This window comes from Electrophorus electricus, chromosome 8 (assembly GCF_041902795.1).
Source record: "Electrophorus electricus isolate QZ-2024a chromosome 8, ASM4190279v1, whole genome shotgun sequence".
Classification (NCBI taxonomy): Eukaryota; Metazoa; Chordata; class Actinopteri; order Gymnotiformes; family Gymnotidae; genus Electrophorus; species Electrophorus electricus.
This window is the reverse complement of record NC_137504.1, coordinates 8,570,814-8,593,513: the sequence shown is the minus strand read 5'-3', so window position 1 is coordinate 8,593,513 and position 22,700 is coordinate 8,570,814. Positions and strand designations below refer to the sequence as shown.

Below are 22,700 nucleotides of genomic sequence, written 5' to 3'. Positions count from 1 at the left end.
AAAGAGACCATTGAAAAGTTTATCTTTTCTCAACTTTATGCAACTGAGAAGCGAGTGTTGCTGGACAGAAGCCAATCAGCACCACTTGGTGGCGTCAGTCAACCTACGGTTAAAGTTTAATTATAATTAACTCAAAAAAGCAAATCGTAACCCTAGTCCAATGTTCAGCCCTAGTGTTTTCCCAGGGGACATTTGTTCATTTTTTTTAATGATAGGCACCATTAACAGCTATAAGCTATAATTAATGCTACATCTAATACATCTAAATGCTTTGAAGTGTTAGTTTAAGAATTAGAGTGTTTGTAGTCAGTAAAGGTCTATGATCCTAAGCTTCTCTGTGTGTGTGTGCGTGTGTGTGTGTGTGTGTGTGTGTGTGTGTGTGTGTGTGTGTGTGTGTGTGTGTGTGTTCTGTTATTTACTCTTCTTTTTAAGAAAAATTAAAAATAAATACCCCCTACCCAAGAAAGATTATTAGTAAGTCTCTTGATTTCATTTGTGGTCCATGAAATTATTCAGATTGATAGCCATATATGCAGAAGGCGCAGTAAGTCAAACCCTCATTTTGAAAACTATCCTTTAAACCTGTAATTATATCCTCAAAACTGTAATTCTTTTTTCCCTCTGTCTTTTCTTGTAATTTCACCTGAAGGTACTTAACGTTGCCTGCTGTACAGGTTATACCATTGAATTTTGAAAAAGGACCCGCCTGCACTAGGTGGAAACATATTTAAGCCACTTTAATTTGTTTTTGTTCACTCATATATAATATGACTGATATCATCTTTTCAAACTAATGTTTTAGCACTTGTCATAGATTTTAGTAAATTATCATCGAGATTTGATTTCACTACACAGGAGAAGTGAATTATCAGACAATTTTGCAGAAAGTGGAGACAACAGACTTGCTGCAACTTGACTTGGACGTGAGAGTGAGATTGAGAATAGCCTACACCATCAAGTAGTACTTTGGGGCAATAAATTACATAGATCAAAACTTTTCGCATCCAGTGGATGATATGGATCTCCTGGAGAAAGGAAATAAAAACAACTCAAAATCTCTGGTATGATTAACATGATTCCAATCACGTTATTCCATGTGTTTTCTGTGAATGATATTATAGGGGTTAACGTTGATGTAGTATTTACTGTTAGTTGGAGAAGGGAGACAAGGGGGCATGTCATTGTCTTAAATTTTAACATAGGTTCACAAATTCAGTGCAAATGTGACACTGGATACTCTGATTGGGTACATTTAGTTGAATTAGGATTTACTGTCTATATCTCATTCTGCTAGTCCTGGGTGTTCTAAGAGAGGGGGAGAGTTTTATTTTGTCATTGTATGTCTCATGTATTGCCCATACATATATATTACACTCTATAATATTATAGATACGTTGTAATATAATAGATACTTCTTAGGCCTGTAAATTTAACTTTGCTAGTTCTTTGTTGTATATTGATGCAAATACATTAATTTGTAAGATACTATAAAGAGGCTAGAAAATATATCTTTAAGTGGTGTAGTTATTTTTTATTTTTGGACAATTATAGCATTGTAAGCTGTATAAACTTTCTGAATTGATTAGATAAGATCAACGATTAGAATTATTAATGCTAAGACCTAGACATTAATTATTAGTGCCAAGACTTCGAGTGCACTGACTCAAGGAGTTATTAACCGTCACTAGACACAATATAATGCAGCAGAACAACTTGCTTTTCATTGACACCACAAGAATGACGGATATTGAATGACATGACCCACTAACAAGTGTCTCAAATACCATCTTTAAAGGGCTTAGTGACATTCAGGGTGTGGATTCAGAACATTCTATTTGAAACTTTAATTACTGCATTGTTTTGGAATTGTTTATGCTGTCTTTTTTTCAGTAGCACAATAGCATGAGTCTTATCATAAGGTGATAAGGTGATTGATATATTGATATTTCTATTGAAGTATATATATATATAATTGTTTCAGAATAAAAATACTTTTATTTTTTACCTATCCTGTAGGGTGATGATCCTTCAGTGCAGTTTATCCCAGTGTCTAATAATGAGAAGCTAAGGAAGAAGACTTTACCATGCAGAAGCATCTTCCTGACTGTGCTAGTCATATTTGGAGCAGTCACTACACTGACAGTAATACTGCAAGTGTGGCTCCACTTGTGTGAGTACTTTCACCTGACACTCTTCATTCAGATTCTCTCCATGCTGACTCTTTCAGAATGATTTTTCTAAAGGGGCTCCTTTATTGTCTCATGCAGCAGGGACAGGTAACATAATGAGGGTATTCTGTGGTTCTATGGCCATATCTAATCAGAGATTCTCAAGGTCTTATGAGGATGCAAAAAGTATTCAGTTCAAAGAGCTGGCCTCCAAGGTTGTGAAACAAGTGAGTAATTTATTAATTTTATCTTTTTTACTTCATCTTTTAGCATACCTTTTAGAATACTTCTAACATTCAAGCTATTTTCATGTTTTTCAGATTAAGAATATATATGGTAATGTGCCATTATTGTCCAGATATTATATTGGTTCCAGTGTTCAAGCCTTCAGGTAAGATAAAATAAATTTAGTCAAGCTTTTCTCACTGTGGTATTCACCTGGATCTAGCTACTTTCAAATTCTCCTCAGTTATGTAGTTTAAGTCTAATAATAGTAACATAATGTTGTCTCTTTCAGTGAGTTCCATGATGGCAGTGTCATAGTTTACTACATGTCTGAGTTCCATGTGCCTTTGATTTATGTGTCTACTGTGGATGAAGTCATCAATTCCAATGATCTCACTGGAATGTTCAGACACACACGGAAGTTCTTGGGCCCTGAATCTGACAAAGCCCTGCATATCTACAATTTGGTATCTGGAGGTACTTAAGATATATTACCCTGTATTTTCAGTTAGTCTTTTATGCATAGTTACATTTTGCTTGTTGTGTTGTTAAGTACATAAACATGATTACACTGTGACTCAAAGTATGAGGATTTTGATATGCTATTTTAATCCATCCTCACAGCTATGGACCTCCGTCTGGTTAATGCCACTCTGAGAGGTGAGTGAACTTTGCTTTACATGGACATTGGAAAAATGCAATCTGATATTAGGGACTTACTAAGCTTGCCCTCCCTGTCAGGTCACTACAGACACACCCACCGCTGTCATAGGGGTAAAACAGGCACTATCCAGTCTATAGGCTTCTCTTATATCTTCTACCCTCGCAACATCTACACTGAGTGGCAGCTCCGTGCCGACCCTGGCTACAGAATTCGACTCAAGTTTATAATACTGAACATGGAAAAAGATTGCCATAACAACTTCATCAAAGTCTATGACTCTCTAGTCCCTACTGAGAAGCAGGTCCTTACAGAGTGAGTGCACTTTGCTTTAAATTTTCCAAAACATTTTATTTATGGAATATATGTACAAACTGTAGTAACTGTAATAATTCTGGGTTTAGACAGACTCCCTACCATTGTCACACTATACTATCTTGATTCATCACTTAAGATATTTATTCTTTCAGGAAATGTGGATATAACAGCCTCAGTGATCAGATGATTTTCCTGTCTTCTGGAAATGTCATGTTACTTACAATGGTCACAAATGGAGAAAATAACTTCCCAGGGTTCAAGGCAGAATACTCCCAAGTCCCTGTTGAAAGTCAAGGTACATTTTATAAAGTGATGGCAGAGGAGAACTTTAGGAGATTCAGGGGAGATGCACTTAGGAGTTGCACAGCAATAACCGTTAAAAACCTACACTCATTTGGTTCCATTACCTTTCAGAGTGTGGTGGCAAGCTAATGGGGTTTTATGGCACTTTCAAGTCTCCTGGCTTTCCTTCCCACTATCCTCCTCAAACCCAGTGTGTTTGGGAAATTGAGGTAAAAAAAAAAAAGAAAACGAAAAAAAAAGTTAATTCACTAAGCCATAAGAGATATTTCCAGTCTTATATTACAACTGAAGGGTTATATGTCAGTTAATCTTTGTGTTGTCTCTCAGGTTCCAGAAGGAAAGTATATTAAAGTGAAGTTCAGTAAGCTTTCTATACGTGAGCCAGGACAGAGCCCCCGTGACTGTTACAAAGACTACCTGGAGGTCAACAAATACAGGTTAGACCTTTAAAAAAACCAGTGTGAAGATCATCATTTTATACAGGTTTTTATTTCATGAATCAAAGGCACTGTGTGTTTTTTATGTTATATTTTTTGTGTTATATTTTTCATTTCATGAAAACATTTCATAGCTAGTGACACAGAGCCTGGTAATAGTTTCACATTAAATGAGCAATAGGCCATTTCTCCAACCAAAAGGTACCATTAAATTATTATTATTATTAAACATTTGTTATTTCAATTTTTTTCTATCAAGTGCAGCTCAAGTACATGAGATGAAGATCAAATTAATTTGTAGTCTTCAGATGAACCAGTTTATGCCCCATAGAGCAAGCTCCATGGAAACAGCCATGTTTAAAGTAGATTTAGAAAATAATAATTGCAACATCCAGACCACTAGGTGTCAGTATAACGGCTGTTTCACAACGTGAATAAGAATCTTTAGAAAAATTACTTATTGCTTTTTTAAAGGATTTTCACACTTTTGGCCACACATTTCTGCGGGTTAATATGGGTTTGTTTTATATCTTTCAGGATGTGTGGAGAACTGCCTGCAAATAAAGTCCACTTTAGCAAGACAAACCGAATTTCAGTCATATTCTATTCTGACATGTCTTATGTAGACAAGGGCTTCTCTGCAGAGTTTGAAGCTGTGGAGCCTAGTGAAAGTATGTTAGTTTTTTTTTCCTGATATTCAAAATCATACCCTCCACCATTAAAAAAAAAAGGGAAAAAAAGTGTTTTTTGGCAGAATGCTCATAATAATAAACTAATAGTAGGCCTATAATATACTCAGATGTTTATAAATACTGTTGTCTATGATCCATAGAATGTTCTGGAAAATTCCAGTGTGAAAATGATGAATGCATTCACTCTGTCTTGAGATGTGATGGCATAGATGACTGTGGTGACTTGAGCGACGAAAAAAACTGTGGTAAGCACAGAGTCATCATATTACCCAAATTAGTAAGAATGCACATTTCAAGTCTCAGCACACCTGTGCATGCAGTACTTATGAATCATACTTTATAATTACTCATAACACTTAGGGAGGGGGGGGGGGGGAACATGTTTAATAAGGGTGTGGAGTGAAGGGTGCCATATGACATCTTGTTTATACATGTAGTCTGTAAGGAGTCTGACATCAAATGTAAGAATGGCTTCTGCAAACCCAAATACTGGCGCTGTGATGGTGTTAACGACTGTGGTGACAACACAGACGAGGAAAACTGTGGTAAGTATGCAAATGAAATACAAGTTGTAGTCTAAGGCCCTTTTTTTAAGGCCACTGATTAAACCTGAGTAAATATTTACAGAAGTTGGCTGCTCCCTGTGTGCAGGTATATGTAGAGCTGGGGAAATTACATGTCGAAACAACCGCTGTGTCTCTGAACACAGGAAGTGTGATGGCCATGATGACTGTGGTGATGGCACAGATGAATCAGAGTGCCCAAAACGTAAGCTTGCTTACACAAACACATGTCCATAAACAGCTTGTTTCTCTTTTAGCTTTTAAATAATTACCTCCAGAAATGTAGCAGAAAATCAACCAGACAATCAATATGAGGTTTTGCTTCTTGTCTTGTATATTTAGCCATAGTTGTCAGCTGCTCTGAGTACACCTACAAGTGTAGGGATAACAAGTGTATCAGCAAGCATAATCCTCAGTGTGATGGGGACAAAGACTGTGAAGATGGTTCCGATGAAATCGACTGTGGTAAGCTTAAACTGCGGATACAATTTGTGACTATTACTGCTTCAATGATTGCTCAAACATACTACAGAACCGTTGCAACAATAGGTATTCCATCATGTTCAGTGATGTTTGTTGATGATGTATGTGTCCAATGATTCCATATAGACTGTGGTTCCAAACCCTACAAACGTTCTCGGATTGTGGGTGGTCAGACATCCACTGAAGGCGAGTGGCCCTGGCAGGCCAGCCTCCATGTAAAGGGCCATGGCCATGCATGTGGAGCCTCCTTAATTAGCAACCGCTGGATGATTACCGCTGCACACTGTGTACATGACTCTGGCCAAATTATGTACGCATACCGTCACCCTTTGTACTTGCACTCACTTTTTCCCGCATTTGATTTTATTCCACATATACACTACAAGTAAACATTTTAGACACATCTATACACCTATGCTTTCTTAACTTTTAAAGAATTTAATTTTTTCATTTAATATTTATCCACATTATCGATTAATAGTGAAAGAAATTTAAATGTTGAAATAATACATATATCATTATGCAGTTACCTAAACAAGATTTAAAACAATCTTGTATTTTAACTAATTCAAAGAAGTGGCTCATGATAGCTTATGTGACTAAAGTTAGATTAAAGTTCAAAATGAAAATAACTTGTTAGGGGGCATATTCAAAGTATTTTTAGGGTTTTTTTGTTTGTTTTTTATTTTTGTTTTGGATAGAGGTTATTAAATAGTGAACTTTATTTAACTTGATTTAAGCATAAGCATCAGACTGCATAGTCTCTCTTAACTTGAGAAATCATCCAGTTATAAAAAAAAAAAAAGAACTTAAAAGAACTGTGCTTTCACACCTGCTTGTCATCTAAGCACAAAAGCAATTATGCAGGGTAATACTGATCATATACTTGTGTATATCTAAGCAGGTATTCTCAACCTGATGTGTGGATGGTCCACCTGGGTCTGCATACTCAGGGACACTACAATCGGTGGACAATACATAAGAATGTGAAACAGATCATCTCTCACCCTGACTATGACCCTACGGAATTTGATAATGATATTGCTCTGATTGAGCTGGACAGCCCTATAAAACTCAGCCAGAGAGTTTGGCCTATCTGTATGCCTGCAGCCACAGATCAGTTCCTTGCAGGCCAGTCTGTGTGGATTACAGGTTGGGGAAGAATCAGCGAAAATGGAAGTAAGTATAAACAATTTTATAAGGGGAAAGAGATTCATCTGATTGCATTCTTTCAAATTACTTGGCAGAAGCAATCACTCAAAGGTGCTATCAGATTCTCTTTATGTTGCACTACAATATTGAAATGCATTTACTGTAGGCAGTAGTGAGAATTGTGCTGAAAATAAATACTGTATTGTCTTTATGTTCCTGACTCAGTGTTAGCGAAAGTGCTGCAGAAAGCACAGGTTCGGGTCATCAATGACACAGTGTGCAGTCAGCTGATGGGGAACAAGGTCACACCACGCATGATCTGTGCCGGAGTTCTGAATGGTGGCGTGGACGCCTGTCAGGTCCAAAAATCTACGTCCCTTTTACCTTACTGCACTTTTTTTATGTCCCCATTCCTAAACTCCCGTCCTTTGTCCACCCTCAGGGAGACTCAGGTGGACCACTCTCCTACATAGACATGGCCAGTGGGCGCTGGTTTCTCGCCGGCGTGGTGAGTTGGGGGGATGGTTGTGGCCGAAAGAGCAAGCCTGGTATCTACAGCCGCGTCACCAAATTTCGTAGATGGATTCGTGCAAAGACTGGGGTATAATCATGCAACGGAGGAAGTCAGGCAAGGGAGGAAGGTTTAGACAGAGGGATGAGTGGCATGCTGGAATGATAACTGGAAACAACTGGGGAGGTGTTATTTATTCATTGCATAGTCAGTTGTTTAAAGTTTCAGGCCAGAGTGTGCAGTAATGATTCCTCAATCATGTCAATGAATTATTTTGTGTATTTTATTATTTTTGTGAATGATTTCCCTAAGGTGAGACATGTAAATATTTTAATCACCCTTTATTTTTCATGAAGGGTGCTGTGGTATTTTCAGCTTTTATCTGTATGTTAGTTGTTTTTTGGTTTGTTTTTTGTATGTTCAATAAACAAAAAACAATGAAGTGTGAAGAGTGTTTAATTTTACACTGTAAAACTGTGCACACATATGTTCCTAAAGCTTGATTTATGCTTGTTGTATATAATAGTTCTGTTCTTGTGGTCTAAAATGACAGGTCACAGTTTCACATCAGTTTCACTTTACATAAAGTCAGTGACACTTGGTAATCAAAATCTGTAGAAATGTAGCTAGCTATTAATATTAATATGTACAAGTGTATTGTAAATTAGGCATAAATGTTTTACTTTTGCTTTTGTTGTTTGAGTTTAATAAATTGTTATCTAAGGAATTACTTTTAAATGTTGGTCTTATCTATTTTTTCATTCTTTATCTGAGCTAACTTTTTTACAACCTTAATCTATAGTTATTTTAATTATTTTAAGGCAGCCTACATTCACCCTTTCAAATCACTTATGGGACTGACATTTAACTGTTTTCTCAATTAATTACTTTTTAAATTATTCTATTTATCATAAATTATTTATTTTCTACCTCTAATAGTGGCTAAGAAAAATATAAAATATTCTTATGTTTTTATTGTTTCTGTTTGTTTCAATTCATGCTTGTTTCTATTGTTTATATGTAATAATAATCTACTAACAATTATTTATTTACTAATTTAAAACATTTCTGCGCTGGTGGAGGGATTGGTTGCGGATGTGGCACAATTTGGAAGACGGAACGGAAAACAATACTGTCCGTCGATGTTATAATTCCTACCGGTCCTTTATATGGCTAGCTCGGGATATAGCTAGCTTAGCTAGCTAGCTATTGTTATTCTTCGATTTTCTCGTCACGTATGGTAGGGTGTTTTATTTATGTATGAAACCAAAACAAACTTTGCTTAGTAGGTATAAATGTGCAATAGTCACCTAAGCTATTTGAGGAACTACATGGAAAACATACCTGTCCTCTTGCTAGCTAGCTTGCTAACTCGCTGAGTAAGTGAGCTAACTAGTCATATTAGCTAGGATAGCTGTGTTAGCTGTTACGGAAGCAAACAGGCTTGTTTCACATAGTGAAAATAGCTTGTTTTGCTTTTGTTATATTAGATGCATGTGAGAGGTTTGCTATGTAAATATGGTTGCATTTGAGTGCTGTATCCCATGTGGGAAGTAAATTAGCTAGGGTTAGCTAGCTTTAGCTAGCTATACTGCATAGTTAACTAGCCAAGTTAACTAAGCGGATTGTTAGCTAAATCTCACCCATTTCACGGTTGCGTGTTAAAGCCTACTTTTGAGGTTGATAAAAATGGATTCTTTGGATCAAATGCTTACGGACCCCTTGGACTCAGGAATGGACAACGATGCTTGTGTAATGGAGGAATGCATGTTGGGAAACTGCAGAGTTCGTATTCCAGAAGATATTCTAGAGGACGTGAGCAACAGCATTCTTTTCACTGAAAAGGAAGTACTGTGCTTTTAGCGTTTGTTCTTGTCTTTAATGTGTGTGTGTGTGTGTGTGTGTGTGTGTGTGTGTGTGTGTGTGTGTGTGTGTGTGTGTGCGCGCGCGCGCGGACATGTGCATATGTGAACAGCCAGAGATTTTCTTCTCTGTGATGAGTGAAAGTACATGGTCTGAGGTTCTAACAGATGCACAGAGACAACATCTCCGCCAGCTTCTACCTCACTTTCCAGAGAATAACATTTCGGAACAAGACCGTGTCATCAGGGACTTCTTCAACAGCCAGAATTTCTGCTTTGGCAACCCCCTGCACCTTGCTCAGAAACTCTTCAGAGGTAGCTCTCTTTCACTGTTTCAGTTAGCCTAGCAGATTGCTCCATTCATTTTTTTGTTTAATACAGTGTTCCACTGTCTTATCTTCTCATGAAGATAAAGGGTCAGTTTTCTTTTGAAAATGTTTCCTTAGATGGCTACTTTAACCCAGAGGTGGTCAAGTACAGGCAACTCTGTGCAAAGTCCCAGAGAAAAAGGCACATCTACTCCCTCCAGCAGTACTACCACAAACTACTTAAGCAAATTCTTGTCTCAAGAAAGGTAAACAGACTGACCTCTCTAAACAGAGTGATTTGAATGACAATATTTGATGTCATCCATGTGATATTTTCGTTATTGTGTAGGAGTTGCTGGATCTGGCGATTCGCAGTGGTCCTGAGCTATCTGTGAAACAACGTTACCCTATTCCTTCCCACAAGGAGGCACAAGAACAGCGTGTCAGGTGCAGAGTGAGCCGGATACTGCGGGAGGTAAAGGCTGAGTGTGGGGACAGCAACGTGTCCTCTGATGAAGATGGTGAGTCTCTCGGGTGTCACTAAATAAGGATTTTGTGAGGAATGACAAAGAAAACTCATGTTGACAACAAAGAACTATCATGCATTAGACTTCTGTTTGTGCTTGCAGACACTGCATCTTGGTTGCCAGTCCCTCAGTCACCCTCTTCCCCAACTCCAATTCCAACAATCTCTCTCCGGGTTCTGCCTAGCCTCTCCACACAGGACATGAAGACCATAGGTCAGTTCCATAGCAGTCATCCACTGCATCTTCCACCTAGTTTGTGTTGAGAGATTGATTGGTATTTTTATTAACGCAGACAGGACAGAGTTGGAAGAGAAGGACTTGAGAGCCATGCTCAGAAGACACAGAGAGAAGAGGAAACGACAACCAGTTCGTTTATTCCAACCTTTGGCTATAATTTTTTTTCTGAAATGTGCTGTTTTTTAGTTTAGTAAAATTAAATTGTATAGACATATAGTCCCTAAGTGGTGAGAATTTAAGCAAAGTCACCAATACAATAACAGCAGGGAATATTCTTGGGAATACTAACATGGCACAGATGAGGATGGTAAAAAGATAAAAACAAATGTGGGAGTGTAAGAAGTGGAAGTCCTCTTCCTTTCTGCAAGACCAGCTTTACAGAATTTTTATGTCTAAAATAGACTTTCTAAGAAAACTAATTTACTTGTTAGAGCACTTCTTAATCAATCAGATTGTGAGGTCGGAACTAACTGTTGAATAATATAGGATCATCCTGACTTAATGACATCTGACCTGCACCTTGGTGATATCATGACACGTGTAAATATAGGAAAAAAAGGATCCATTATGGGTAAGATTTATGACCTCAGCTCTTTATAAAATGTTTCCCACCTCTTCGTTGCATCCACCTATATATACTTATTTATTTGCTTATTTTTTGCTACACATTACAGAATGGCAAAAGGGTTTCTGTCTGTAATTGTTAAATGTGTGCTATTTTGGTGGTCCCATAGCCTTATTTGACCTGGCTTTGCCCAAAAAGAAGATGAGGGAAGAGAAGAGGCGGCGGAAGATGAGGCCCATTAAAATGGAATCTGACGATGGCTGTGATGGTCAAACACCAGCAGCCTCCATGGTAGCTGCCGCTCTCTCTGACAACATGGCCACTCCTCTACAGAGCGTTAAGGAAGAGTGAGTATCACTCACTTTATCCTAACATGTAACATTACATAACACTAGCGCACTCCTGAATGTAGAGATCAATCTCATGACTTGCGTGCTTTCTGTATGCTACAGACCTCTGGAGGAGTCCCAAAACAGCCCTGACATGGTGGAAGAAATAGCTGTTAGCTTCTTTCATCTGCTGGAAGACATGCTTAGGCAGGAGTGCCTGGCCTCCTCTTCCCTGGTACACTCACCTCTGTGACAGAAACTGTACAATATATGTCTTGAGTCTGTGCAGCATTGCAGTCTTTACTAATAATATATTTTGTATAATGTAAAATGGCTCTGATGATTCTTCTTTGCTCCATAGCTAGAGGAGAAGGTGCAGCAGTGGCAGGCATCTCCTGCTAGTGCACTCAACCCCTGGTTCTCCATAGCCCCTTGTTGGTCAGATCTGGTAGTGCCTGGCTTGCAGTTTTTAGCTGGGGAGAATAAGTGTAAATAACACTTTTTGTTTTGTGTTGTTCATTTTTTCCTCAGTCTCACCAGTCACATAGTAGTCATTTATCGAATTTCTGCAAGAGAGTATTATTTAGAGGTGAATATATTGTTGGTTGTCTCTGCTTCCTATGTAGCTGTCTCTATGCCCAGTGGCTTCACTCCTTACGTGGAATTCAGGGAGCTCTCTCAGCAGTGGAAATGGACTGGTAACATTTTGTTACTTGTATCCTTATAACTCTGTTTTTCAGTTTTATTTTTAAAGGGAGTAATAGTGACTGATCGTTCACAAGTAGTACATTAACTGTTTTTCTGTATCTGGTGAAAGGTTTAAACTCCTTATACTTTCATCTCTTCCATATGCTTCCTTTCAGGACCAAGCCAGGACACAGAGAAAGATCTCAGTGCACTTTGCCTTCTTTGGCTTGAGTCAAAAGACCATGTAGTAGTCAAGGTACCTTTTAGTATAAACACTGGCCTCACCCTTTTTCACAACTGTGAGTCTGACTTTGTGTGTTTGCTTGTTTCTACAGCAGGAAGGAGAAGAACCAGCTGAGCTGACTCCACCAGCACCTAGAGTGTGAGTCATTGGCGACAATTGCCTTAAATGTCGCACATCCTTATAACTGCCTTTTGACTTTCTTGCCTTGGAACATACAGTTCACACAGTTTTGTGCGTGTTTTAATAGGAGCTCCTTTTGTGTGACAGGTGGACCGATTATGTGGTGCGGCCCAGTACAGGAGAGGAGCGGCATGTCTTTCAAGAGCAGGTGAGTTCAGCAGCCTCGCCCGGGTGGGATACTCGACCACTAATTTCTCTATTTGTCTAGGAGGGATGCAGCAAAGACAATCTAGTGCTCCTGTGTGTGGAACGTGCCTCTCGGGTTTCTGTCATTAAACTCAGTGTCTTGGGGCTATTAGGAACAGCGCCGCTATGACCAGCCTCACAAAGCCTTCACCTTCCGCATGCACGGCTTTGAGTCCGTAGTGGGGCCTGTCAAAGGAGTTTTCGACAAGGAGACATCTCTCAACAAAGCTCGTGAGCACTCTCTGCTGCGCTCTGACCGCCCAGCCTACGTCACCATCCTCTCTCTGGGTAATGTGGCTTGAAGACATGCATAGAGGTCACACACACATCCTTCACAGTCACAAATTTGTCATATCTGCTTTGAAGCAGTAACATAATCTGTCATATGCAATCTGTTATATGTAATATGTAACATATGTATATGTAATATGTTATTGCACGGATGGCTTCTGAACACACACAAATGTCTGATAGCTGGTCTTGAAACAATTTCTATCTGCTTATATGGGCATTACCATTAGGATTTGACGTGTAAAAACCAACTTGTTGAACTTGCTATATCCTCAGTGCGGGATGCTGCTGCCCGGCTGCCCAACGGTGAAGGTACACGAGCTGAGATCTGTGAGCTGCTAAAGGATTCCCAGTTCCTGGCCCCTGACGTCACTAGCGCACAGGTTCCACACAAACATGATCCATACTGCTTTTCTTTCACTCTCTGTCTCACACACTCGCGCTCACACAAACACACACTGCTGTGCTCCTTGAAGGTTAATACAGTTGTGAGCGGGGCTCTTGACCGCCTCCACTACGAGAAGGACCCGTGTGTGAAGTACGACATTGGCCGCAAGCTGTGGATCTACCTGCATAGAGACCGGAGTCAGGAGGAGTTTGGTAAAGCCCTCCAGAAACACTTGTAGAATTCAAAGGCATGCAGACAGGTTTCATAACCACAAGACCCATGGCAATCCATGTGGTGCATGACAGCTACAGTGGGAGCAGGTTTAGCAAGGAAAGGTGAAGTATCATGTTGCGTCATCCTGCAGTGACTGCACAGAGTACATAGATCATTAATATCCTTGTACAGAGCAAATGCAAATGTCATTTAATTCAGTTTTAATCACTTGTGACACATTTGTCTCATGATTCCATGATTATCTTTATGGTAATAGTCTGATTTCTTAATAGTTTGGTAGAATAATGCCTGTTGCCGGGTGATCTTTGTGTGTAGAGAGAATCCACCAGGCCCAGGCAGCTGCTGCCAAAGCACGAAAAGCCCTGCAGCAGAAGCCCAAACCCACCCCCAAGCCAGTAAGTGTTACCACACACCAGCCCAGCCAAATATACTCCTGCTCCTTGATATAGTCTTTGCTATGTTAATGTTAATGTTGCAATTAACCACTTTATTGATATAAAGTTATTGCTTTGCTCATTTGAAATGGAAAGCATATATGGCTTGCGATTTGCATGTGCGTGTTTGTCTGGTAGAAGTCGAGCAGCAAAGAAACAGGAACTAAGAGTGGCCTTACAGAGGGCCAGAGCTCTGGGCCCGAGGGAGCTTCTACACCTGTGACCAGCTTCCCTCAACCTCCCAGCACCCCGACACCAAGCACACCAGGCACCCCCAAGTCCCCACTTCCCCCGGTTGTGTCAACACCAACCAAAGCAGGCATTCCCGATTCTGTCAAAACCAGCCCCAGGTAGGCAGACATTGAATAAGCTTTGATTATTTTATACATCTAATTGAATGGCTTAAGAATAATTGTAAAGACAATTTGCTTTTGCTTTCACCTGGCCCTTGCAGTGTTCTGCTGGTATCTCCTCCATCCATGCCTCAGCTGGGCACCCTGCTGTCTGCTGGTCAGGCAGCCCCCCAGGCTTCTCAGCAGGCCTCTGTGCAGCCTGCAGCTCGAGTAGTTGCTCACTCTGCTGCTGCGGGCTCTCTGCCTCAGGTGCGCGTGGTCACGGCTCAGCCGGGTCTACCCGCTGCCTCCGCCAGCCAGACGACTGCGCTCATTCACCAGACCCCCCACCACATCAGACTACCTGTCACCATGACCCACAACAAGGGCATTGCACAGGTTAGCTCAATACCCCCACACCAGCAGGGCAGTAGAAGAGTGCATTGTACAAAGGTTTTTTTAATATTGAAATTTGCTACTAAATTGTAGGTGTTATAAAAACACATTTGTTCAAAATGTGGAGATAAGTCATTGTTTCATTGAATATAAACATTACCACATACAGCTCAGATGTTGTATTTGATGAAAGGAAACTAAGAAGCTGCTTTTGGTCCCACCTGCAGCTGATTCTTGTATGTGATGGTGGCTTTTGGCTGTGTATGCAGACTGTGGTGACTCTGCCTTTGAGGAGCCAATCCACTGGCAGTCCTATCCAGGTGCAGGCCTCACGACCTCAGGCAGGCCTCTCAGTCCCCGGCCTGGCCTCAGCTGTGGCGGTCAGTAAAGCCCAGACCAGCTCCCCAGGAAGCCCCGCTCCCAACACCGCTTCACCCGCCATACTCCAGGCAGTCACCAGCCAGAACATCATTAAACAGGTGCAATCACACTTTTATAAAAGTGATGGTTAGGTCTGTTTCTGTTTCATATGAAACAAGCTCATTATAGCATGTTATAGCATGTTTTCTGGTGTTTTTATGCTTAGACCTTTTTTTTAATTCATTCTCAAACTAAAAGCTTAAAATACCATCTGACCTTCAGCATAAAACTGGTATAATACAAAACTATCCAGTAAAGGGGGAGGACAAACAAATCTCTTTGTGGCTGCATGAACCCTCCAGGTTGCCATCACTGGTCAGCTGGGCGTGAAGACCCAGAATGCGGCAGGCATTCCCCTGACCGCCACCAACCTGCGCATTCAGGGCAAAGACGTCCTGCGTCTGCCGCCCTCCTCCATCACCACAGATGCTAAAGGACAGACGGTGCTCCGCATCACCCCGGACATGATGGCCACGCTCAAACTCACCCCAGATATGCTGGCTAGTGCCACCAGTGCCACTGCCAAGGGCATCTCTGCCACCCTGCATGTGACTCCACCCCAGGCATCTCCCCCTGCCACCTCCAACCCTGTACCTGCCACCACTGCTGACACCCTGGCTGCCAAAGCCCCCTCCTCCCTGGGGCCTCCAGGGGCAACCACCCTCGTCAAGGTGCACCCTGAGCTGAAGGCCACATGTGACGCTGCCATCCGCCTCATGCCTGCCTTGGCTGTCACCAAAGCACCCACTTTCTCCACTCTCACCACCTCCGAGTCCAAAGCTGGCGGCACCACCATCCGCATAGTGCCCAACCTGGGAGTGATCCCTCAGAAGCAGGGCCAGACTGTTACAGTGAACACCACTACCACGAGCACCAGGCCCGCCACAGCTTCCTCGGGCACGGCGACGGTCACTATCGCCACCAGTAGCGTGGCGGGAGCTAAAGGTGTGGCACTGGGCCCCAGTGTCACAGGCTCTCCTCTCTCCCTAGGCACGGCTGCAGCCGCTGTCAGACAAGTGCCTGTGAGTACGACCGTGGTAGCAACCACGCAGCAGATGAGCACAATATTACATAGTGGACTTAATGGTGCAAAACCATACCTTTTGACTTCCTTTTTTTCTCCTTAGGGGAAATTGCCTGCAAGGATCACAGTTCCACTGTCTGTCCTTAGCCAGCCTCTGAAGAACAAGAATGTGGTCCCTACACCTATACTGAAAGGCAACATCAGTACTAAGTAAGCCTCTTCTGAATGTTCTATCACTTCTACCTAATTTTTTTCAGAATGTAATACTGTAGACTAGAGGTTGACCTAAAGGCCAATTTTTTCAAATTACATTCTGATCTTTATATACAAAGTGTATTTTCTCCTGTACAGTTCTGTAGTCACAATGTCCTCATAACAGCCTGTCCACCTGGTGTGATGTGACTTTGCGTTCTGCGTGTAGTATCGGTAATCTAGGCAGGAACATCATCCTGACGACCATGCCAGCAGGCACCAAGCTCATCGCTGGAAACAAGCCTGTCAGCTTCGTCACAGCTCAGCAGTTGCAACAGCTACAGCAGCAAGGCCAAGCCACGCAGGTCAGCCTGTGGTTAACCCACCAACTCCACATCCGCTCCTTACACAGTACTAGTGTAATGAAGTACGCGTGTGTGTCTGTGCGTGCGTGCATGCGTTTTGCTTTTTTCTGCCACCCCTCCCACACAGGTGCGTATCCAGACCGTCCCAGCCCAACAACTACAGCAGCACTCAGCAGCCAGCTCACCCAAATCCACAGTGTCTACAGTGGTGGTTTCTACTGCCCCCTCCCCTAAAACAGCTCCTGACCCACAGTGATGCTGCCTGAGACTGCCAGGAGTTGAAACTCCACTACTGCTGGGGGAGTGAGATGTACAGGCATTAGGCTGCACAGCAGTAGTCTACACAGCAGACTATGGTGAATATTAAACCAGAGTACCAGCACCTTATCATGCTGTGGAAAGCCAGTGCTTGCCAGAACTATGTGAAATTAGACAAGTGAGAAATGCTTGGTGTTTTGCTTTCTAACTGACAAGGCTGTGTAAGTCAACTTCTATCAGACTTTTCAAGGACAGTGTGCAAAGTAGAATTTAGGTTCATTTCCAGTGGTAGGGGCCTTTTGAGAGCTCTATCACATATGAAAAGGTTTAAGACTACCACAAACAGACTACTTTAAAACTGTCAGACCATGACCTTTACAGTAGTAAGCAGATTCTTGTGATCTGAATGACCTCCATTTTGTATGTTGTGTGATATAGGGAGATGGTTGATACTTGTGTACTTTTTTTTTTTCTAAAAAAAAAAAAAAGAAAATCCTAGTTTAATTCTAAAATGATTAATATTGCTTATATGTGATGTTTCATCATAAATAAATAACTCATAAATAAATAATGCTAACAGTAAATATAACCTCAGATACAGTATGGAAAATGGTAGCTAGATATTTTTGAGGGCTTAATTTTGAAATCCACTTTATTTTTGAGGGCCACTTACATATTGCCAATGTGCATTTATAATAGAAAGTGGGAAGTTTGTCTTGACCAACTTTGGCATTGAAGCTCTGTTCGCAGATGAAGTTCTTGATACAACAATCTATATTTGACCTTAACATATTATTAATCAGATAATACTATTCAATAATTGTAACCACAAGGATCATTTCTATATACACATTAATAGAAACGCAGTGCCTTTAATTAGTGGCTATCTTACTCATTCTCACAAAAGTGATAGTCACAGGTAAACACAATAAAACTTGAAGGCTTGTATGTATGTCTACTTAGGTGCTCACATGCACATCGTAGGGAGAAGCAGGTCTGTCCGGTTTGTAACAGTTGATTTTAAGAGGCTTGACAGGCATACTTGAAATTAGCCTTATACTCCTGTTGCTTAGATGCAAAGCATTTCTTCCCCTCTTTAAAAAAAAAAGTTTTATTCAATGTTCTGTGCTCAGTTTTATTCAGTGCTCAGTGTTGAGTAATATTCTTAACATGTTTCTTTGGGGGTGGGAGGCTGTGCAGTGTGAAACATTTACAGTGCTTTTTTTTTACAAGGCTTTGAGAAAGTAGGACTGGTTTTTCCCTTTTAAATTGAAATTTGGCGAGTTTTTGATGACTTATCCATTTGTCCTATTATTTTCTCTAAAAGCCTAGGTGAAGGTAATACCAAACGACATATGTACTTATATATACATATATACCTCTCTGCAGGTATATAGCTTGATTAGCTTGCTTTAATATTCAGAAGTCTTCACATGACTGTTCAGGATTCTTCATCTGATTCCTGGAGTAAAGCCTTCTGGGAACTGGAGTCTGTATAAGTGGTTTTCCTGAGGCTAATTTCTGTGTTTGCCTTGTGCCTTTCTCCAAACTTTTTTGTGGTCCTAGAGAATGAGAAAGGGTATTTATTCAATATGACTACAGAGGAGCTGTTTTATAATATTCAAAACATGCAGTAGAGTTCACCTATGTGAAATAATATCTTGAGATTTGTATGCTGCTATATGATAAAAAATAAGGGTCCACTCACCACCACACCACGGTATAGTTAATCCCCACAATCAGAAAAGCTACTGCAATATGCCAGCAGAAGCACATAGTAACAAACATGATGTTGCCATGGCTCTCTAAGTCCCAATCTTCTCCATTCAGAGGAAACAGCACAAATCCTATCTGGTATATGAAGCAATCGCTTATTATAGAATCTTGTAGTGTGGGCCTTAAATAGCAATTCAATTGGAGTGTATAAGTTGATGAATTGTTATCTAAACAATTCCTCAGGATTCTTCGGAACCCAGAAAAGAATGAGGAACAAAATGATTATGACACTGGGGCTTACTTGATAGAACCAGGTGCCTTGTACAATGGCCAGGCTGCTTCTGATCAGCTCTAGCAGAGAGTTGTCCCGCATGAACACCTCAAGCATTGTGCTGGCTGACCCACTGAACACAGCCACCAGCAGCAATGAGTGAATGTGCTGGTCCAGGGCTGGCCGATTGTGGACGTGAAAATAAAAGAGGAACCCTGAAGAAGAGCAGGTGAAAAGAGTAAAAGGGAAAGCAATAATTTTGGTTTGAACTTATACTGGAACATATCTGGCCAATATTTTCATAGTCTAGGTGTAATGGGAATTTCAGGTGGACACTAGCAGTGTCCATATATATATTAATGAACCATTTTGGTTCAGAGCATTCGAGTTGAATGTTCTAAATCACATATTTAATTAATAAATTTCAATAAATGTATATTACCTTTTTATATTATGCAATGATCTTTCTAACACTACCATACAGTGACACCAGCTTCTATGCATGCAGAGACTTTACAAAATAATGATGCATAAGCCTGTCTTCAGTGCAGAGACTAGTTTGCACCTTCAATAAAGAGTGCTAGAGACAGGGCAAACCGGTCAAGCCCTGCTGGGACAGGCAGCGGGGACATGCTGAGGACATCTGCGATGCCAGAGATGCCATAGAAGAGGTACATGGTGCTGTGTTGCCAGTTCATTAGCTTCACCCAGTCACCATTATAAAGGTGAGCATGAGGCCCATCAGGTACAAACTGTTCTGCCATGATACCTGGAAAGATGATGATGATGATGATGATGCTTAAATTATCTCTGGAGGTAAGTTGTATCAATCCAGAAGAAGAAAATGCAGCGGGGGGGCACAGACAAGCAAGCAAATGTCTCGTGGAAGATCATCACTTACCCACAAAAGCAAAAAAGACCTTGATAATCCCCTCGATGAGGTCAATCTTGTTAGATAGTAAAGGAAGGTCTTGCCTCCTGCCATGTTGCCTCTTCTTCCAGATGTGTTGCAGTGGGTATTTCACAGACCACCACAAGCCAAACAGTAAGAAGAAAGAACCAGGCAAAGCATGTCCTTTGAAGTTGGCCATCTTTTAGGACTTGCCGTGCAGCACTTACTTTTACACATTAAATCAAGAGTGAAATGAGAAGGGAAAACCTGCTGGAGAATGAGAGAGTAGACAAAAAAAGCAAAATAAGTAACCACAGCACACATCTGTATTACAACCTAGTTATCTACCCACCTCGTTATTACATGGCTGAGTGTAGGAGAAGAGCACACAGGACATGTACTGGACATGTACTGTGGGATGCAAGCAAAGCCTGAATCCCACCCACTTCTTATAGCGAGTATACTGAGTAATCAGTTATTCTAACCTCTTGAGCACTTTCCTTCAGTAAAATTGCATATGGTAACGTTAAGGTAAAGATAAATACTCCATCTGACCTCTACATAGTCAACACAACAAAACTACTTTCCATGATGCAAAATAGCCTAGCCCTGTTAGCCTAGATCAAGCTATAATGCAACTAAATAGTCTTTTACAGATGGTAAACGTCACACCGGTCGGACCTCTGAAAGCTGCTCTGCTCTCCTGCTCAGTTGTTTTTTATTTATTTATTTATTTTTTTGGATGCATGTCAGGAGGTGTAGCATCATAGATTCTTGCAAATCAAGTTTTTCTTGGTTTGACCAGACACGTAGAGGGTAAAGGCGATGCCGATAGGCCTACTACGTATTTTCATAAGACTTCACGGAGTTTTAACAGCAAATCAACAAATCGGGGTTTTTTTTCTGTTTCCAAAGACGTTTCTTAAATTTTTGAAAAACGGCTTTTGTGTTTGCACACGCTTGTCAAAGGATACACATAGATCGATAGACAGACTGACAGACAGATGGCCATCTTTTAGGACTTGCAGTGAGGTACTTATTTTAACACAATAAATCAAGAGTGAAATGAGCCTGCTGGAGAATGAAAGAGTGCCCCCCCCCCCCCCCCCAAAAAAAAAAAAAAGGAAATTAAAATAAGCAACCACAGCACACATTTGTATTCAGTAAAATTGCGTTATGGTAAAGATAAATACTCCACCTGATCTCTACATAGTTAGCACAACAAAACTACTTTCCATGATGCAAAATAGCCTAGCCCTGTTAGCCCAGATCAAGCTATAATGCGACAAAACTGCATATGCAGTTTATGTTTTTGTTATAACGTTTCAAATCAAGTTTAGGCTGAACAGCCGGACAGAAAACTCTCACTGTCGACACGCACAATCGGCCAAACAGCCCTGACAGGGCCAACTAGAGCCAATGGTAGCGAGCGCTGAGTACGGGCGACCTCTCTGTCACCTACGCCTTCCGACGGCTGACTGTCCGCTCAGTGTGTCCCTAGCCTGACCAGTGCTCATTAAATTTTATCACAGCGCAAAGCTCATATTTCGGTGTGTGCTTGCTGATACAGCACTTCTGATAAACTTCTCAGAAGGATAAGAATATATGAATATATGATAAGAATATATGCCATCTTCTAGGCTCATTTGGTATGATTTATCTATCTTAATTCATTTAAGGATTAAATATTCATTACAACTCTGAAGCCTGTGACAGTGTCTGAAGCCTGTGTCTGTAAAGGCATATTTTAATTTGTCTCGTACGTGGAACATTTGAGGTATATATGCACAACTCTGATTTCTTTAGACAGTAAGGTTATGAGCAAAAAGATAATATGTATTTTTTTTTATCGAAACCTTTATATTTAAAACAAAGACTGCCAAGGGTATGCGATTTTTTGCTGTCTTTTTATTTTTTGGATGCATGTCAGGAGGTGTAGCATCATAGATTCTTGCAAATCAAGTCGTTCTTGGTTTGACCAGACACGTGGAGGGTAAAGGCGAGGCCGATAGGCCTACTACTTATTTTCATAAGACTTCACGGAGTTTTAACAGCAAATCAACAAATGTTTGTTTGTTTTTTAAGTTTACAAAGCCGATCTGGCCGTTTGTGAAATTATTGAAAAACGGCTTTTGTGTTTGCATAGACTTGTCAAAGGATAGATAGATAGATAGATAGATAGATAGATAGATAGATAGATAGATAGATAGATAGATAGATAGATAGATAGATAGATAGATAGATAGATAGATAGATAGATAGATAGATAGATAGATAGATAAATTTTCACACATACTATAGATGGATGAACTTGATATTTCTGATATGTATATATGTAATTTGCAAACCAATACATTAGTGAAACAATAAAAGCCATCTAATTTAAAAATAATGTTGATATTCATCCATACCTGTATTGCTGTCTGTGTGGACACCGTGGAGGAAATAGAGTAGCTCCTTTTGTTTTGTGTGTTTGTAATGGAAATAACCAAGCTACCTGTCTAAATAAGGCGTAGGCCTACCTGTTCGTCGACTCCTCCTTGTCGGACTAAAGACTGCGCTACACAAATGGTCAAATTCGTGCACGCGCACTGTGGCTGCGCACATCAGAATTCTTGCGATTAAATTTACATTCCATCAATTACAATTAATTTGACTTATCGATAGAATATTTATTTAGATCACACGTGTGATTCATATTGATTATCTATAAAACAATAAATAATACTACTGAAATATTTTAATGAGGTGGGTTTGAGATGAAAAAAGTATCTGGACAAGGGCAGATATATAAAACCTTATAACTTTCATGACGTTTGCTAGTGAATGGGTGAGTTAGGTGTGTTTAG

The 22,700-nt window shown here is 40.5% G+C and overlaps 3 protein-coding genes across 4 annotated transcripts; 2 read left to right on the top strand and 1 right to left on the bottom strand.

Annotated features, from left to right (window-relative positions):
• Positions 1-764: 764 nt before the first annotated feature.
• st14b (ST14 transmembrane serine protease matriptase b) lies at positions 765-8,224 on the top strand. Its single transcript, XM_035527125.2, has 19 exons — positions 765-1,061; positions 2,017-2,170; positions 2,268-2,395; positions 2,489-2,559; positions 2,686-2,870; positions 3,018-3,053; positions 3,135-3,369; positions 3,525-3,667; positions 3,787-3,884; positions 4,003-4,112; positions 4,650-4,783; positions 4,945-5,049; positions 5,242-5,349; positions 5,456-5,572; positions 5,710-5,832; positions 5,977-6,160; positions 6,755-7,029; positions 7,228-7,361; positions 7,445-8,224. Exons 1-19 carry the CDS (start codon positions 1,017-1,019, stop codon positions 7,607-7,609), a joined length of 2,550 nt encoding a protein of 849 aa, XP_035383018.1. The 5' UTR covers positions 765-1,016; the 3' UTR covers positions 7,610-8,224.
• Positions 8,225-8,653: 429 nt separating this feature from the next.
• On the top strand, positions 8,654-18,461 carry nfrkb (nuclear factor related to kappaB binding protein). Its single transcript, XM_081719383.1, has 24 exons — positions 8,654-9,328; positions 9,489-9,690; positions 9,822-9,949; positions 10,033-10,204; positions 10,313-10,423; positions 10,503-10,576; positions 10,934-11,018; positions 11,182-11,359; positions 11,465-11,576; positions 11,703-11,829; positions 11,968-12,039; positions 12,205-12,284; positions 12,364-12,410; positions 12,540-12,600; positions 12,752-12,926; positions 13,206-13,529; positions 13,867-13,946; positions 14,124-14,335; positions 14,440-14,716; positions 14,983-15,192; positions 15,436-16,155; positions 16,261-16,367; positions 16,579-16,714; positions 16,842-18,461. Exons 1-24 carry the CDS (start codon positions 9,203-9,205, stop codon positions 16,968-16,970), a joined length of 3,945 nt encoding a protein of 1,314 aa, XP_081575509.1. The 5' UTR covers positions 8,654-9,202; the 3' UTR covers positions 16,971-18,461.
• On the bottom strand, positions 18,397-22,391 carry tmem45b (transmembrane protein 45B). 2 transcript variants are annotated; one of them, XM_081719384.1, is made up of 6 exons: positions 22,263-22,391; positions 19,861-20,121; positions 19,525-19,728; positions 18,990-19,174; positions 18,681-18,823; positions 18,397-18,534 (listed from the first exon to the last, which is right to left on the bottom strand). In XM_081719384.1, the coding sequence occupies exons 2-6, from the start codon at positions 20,048-20,050 to the stop codon at positions 18,414-18,416; spliced, it is 843 nt and encodes a 280-aa protein (XP_081575510.1). In that variant the 5' UTR covers positions 20,051-20,121; positions 22,263-22,391; the 3' UTR covers positions 18,397-18,413. The 2 variants fall into 2 exon arrangements, with proteins under 2 accessions (XP_081575510.1, XP_081575511.1); XM_081719385.1 differs by having other exon boundaries at positions 19,861-20,118; positions 22,263-22,379.
• Positions 22,392-22,700: the final 309 nt, after the last annotated feature.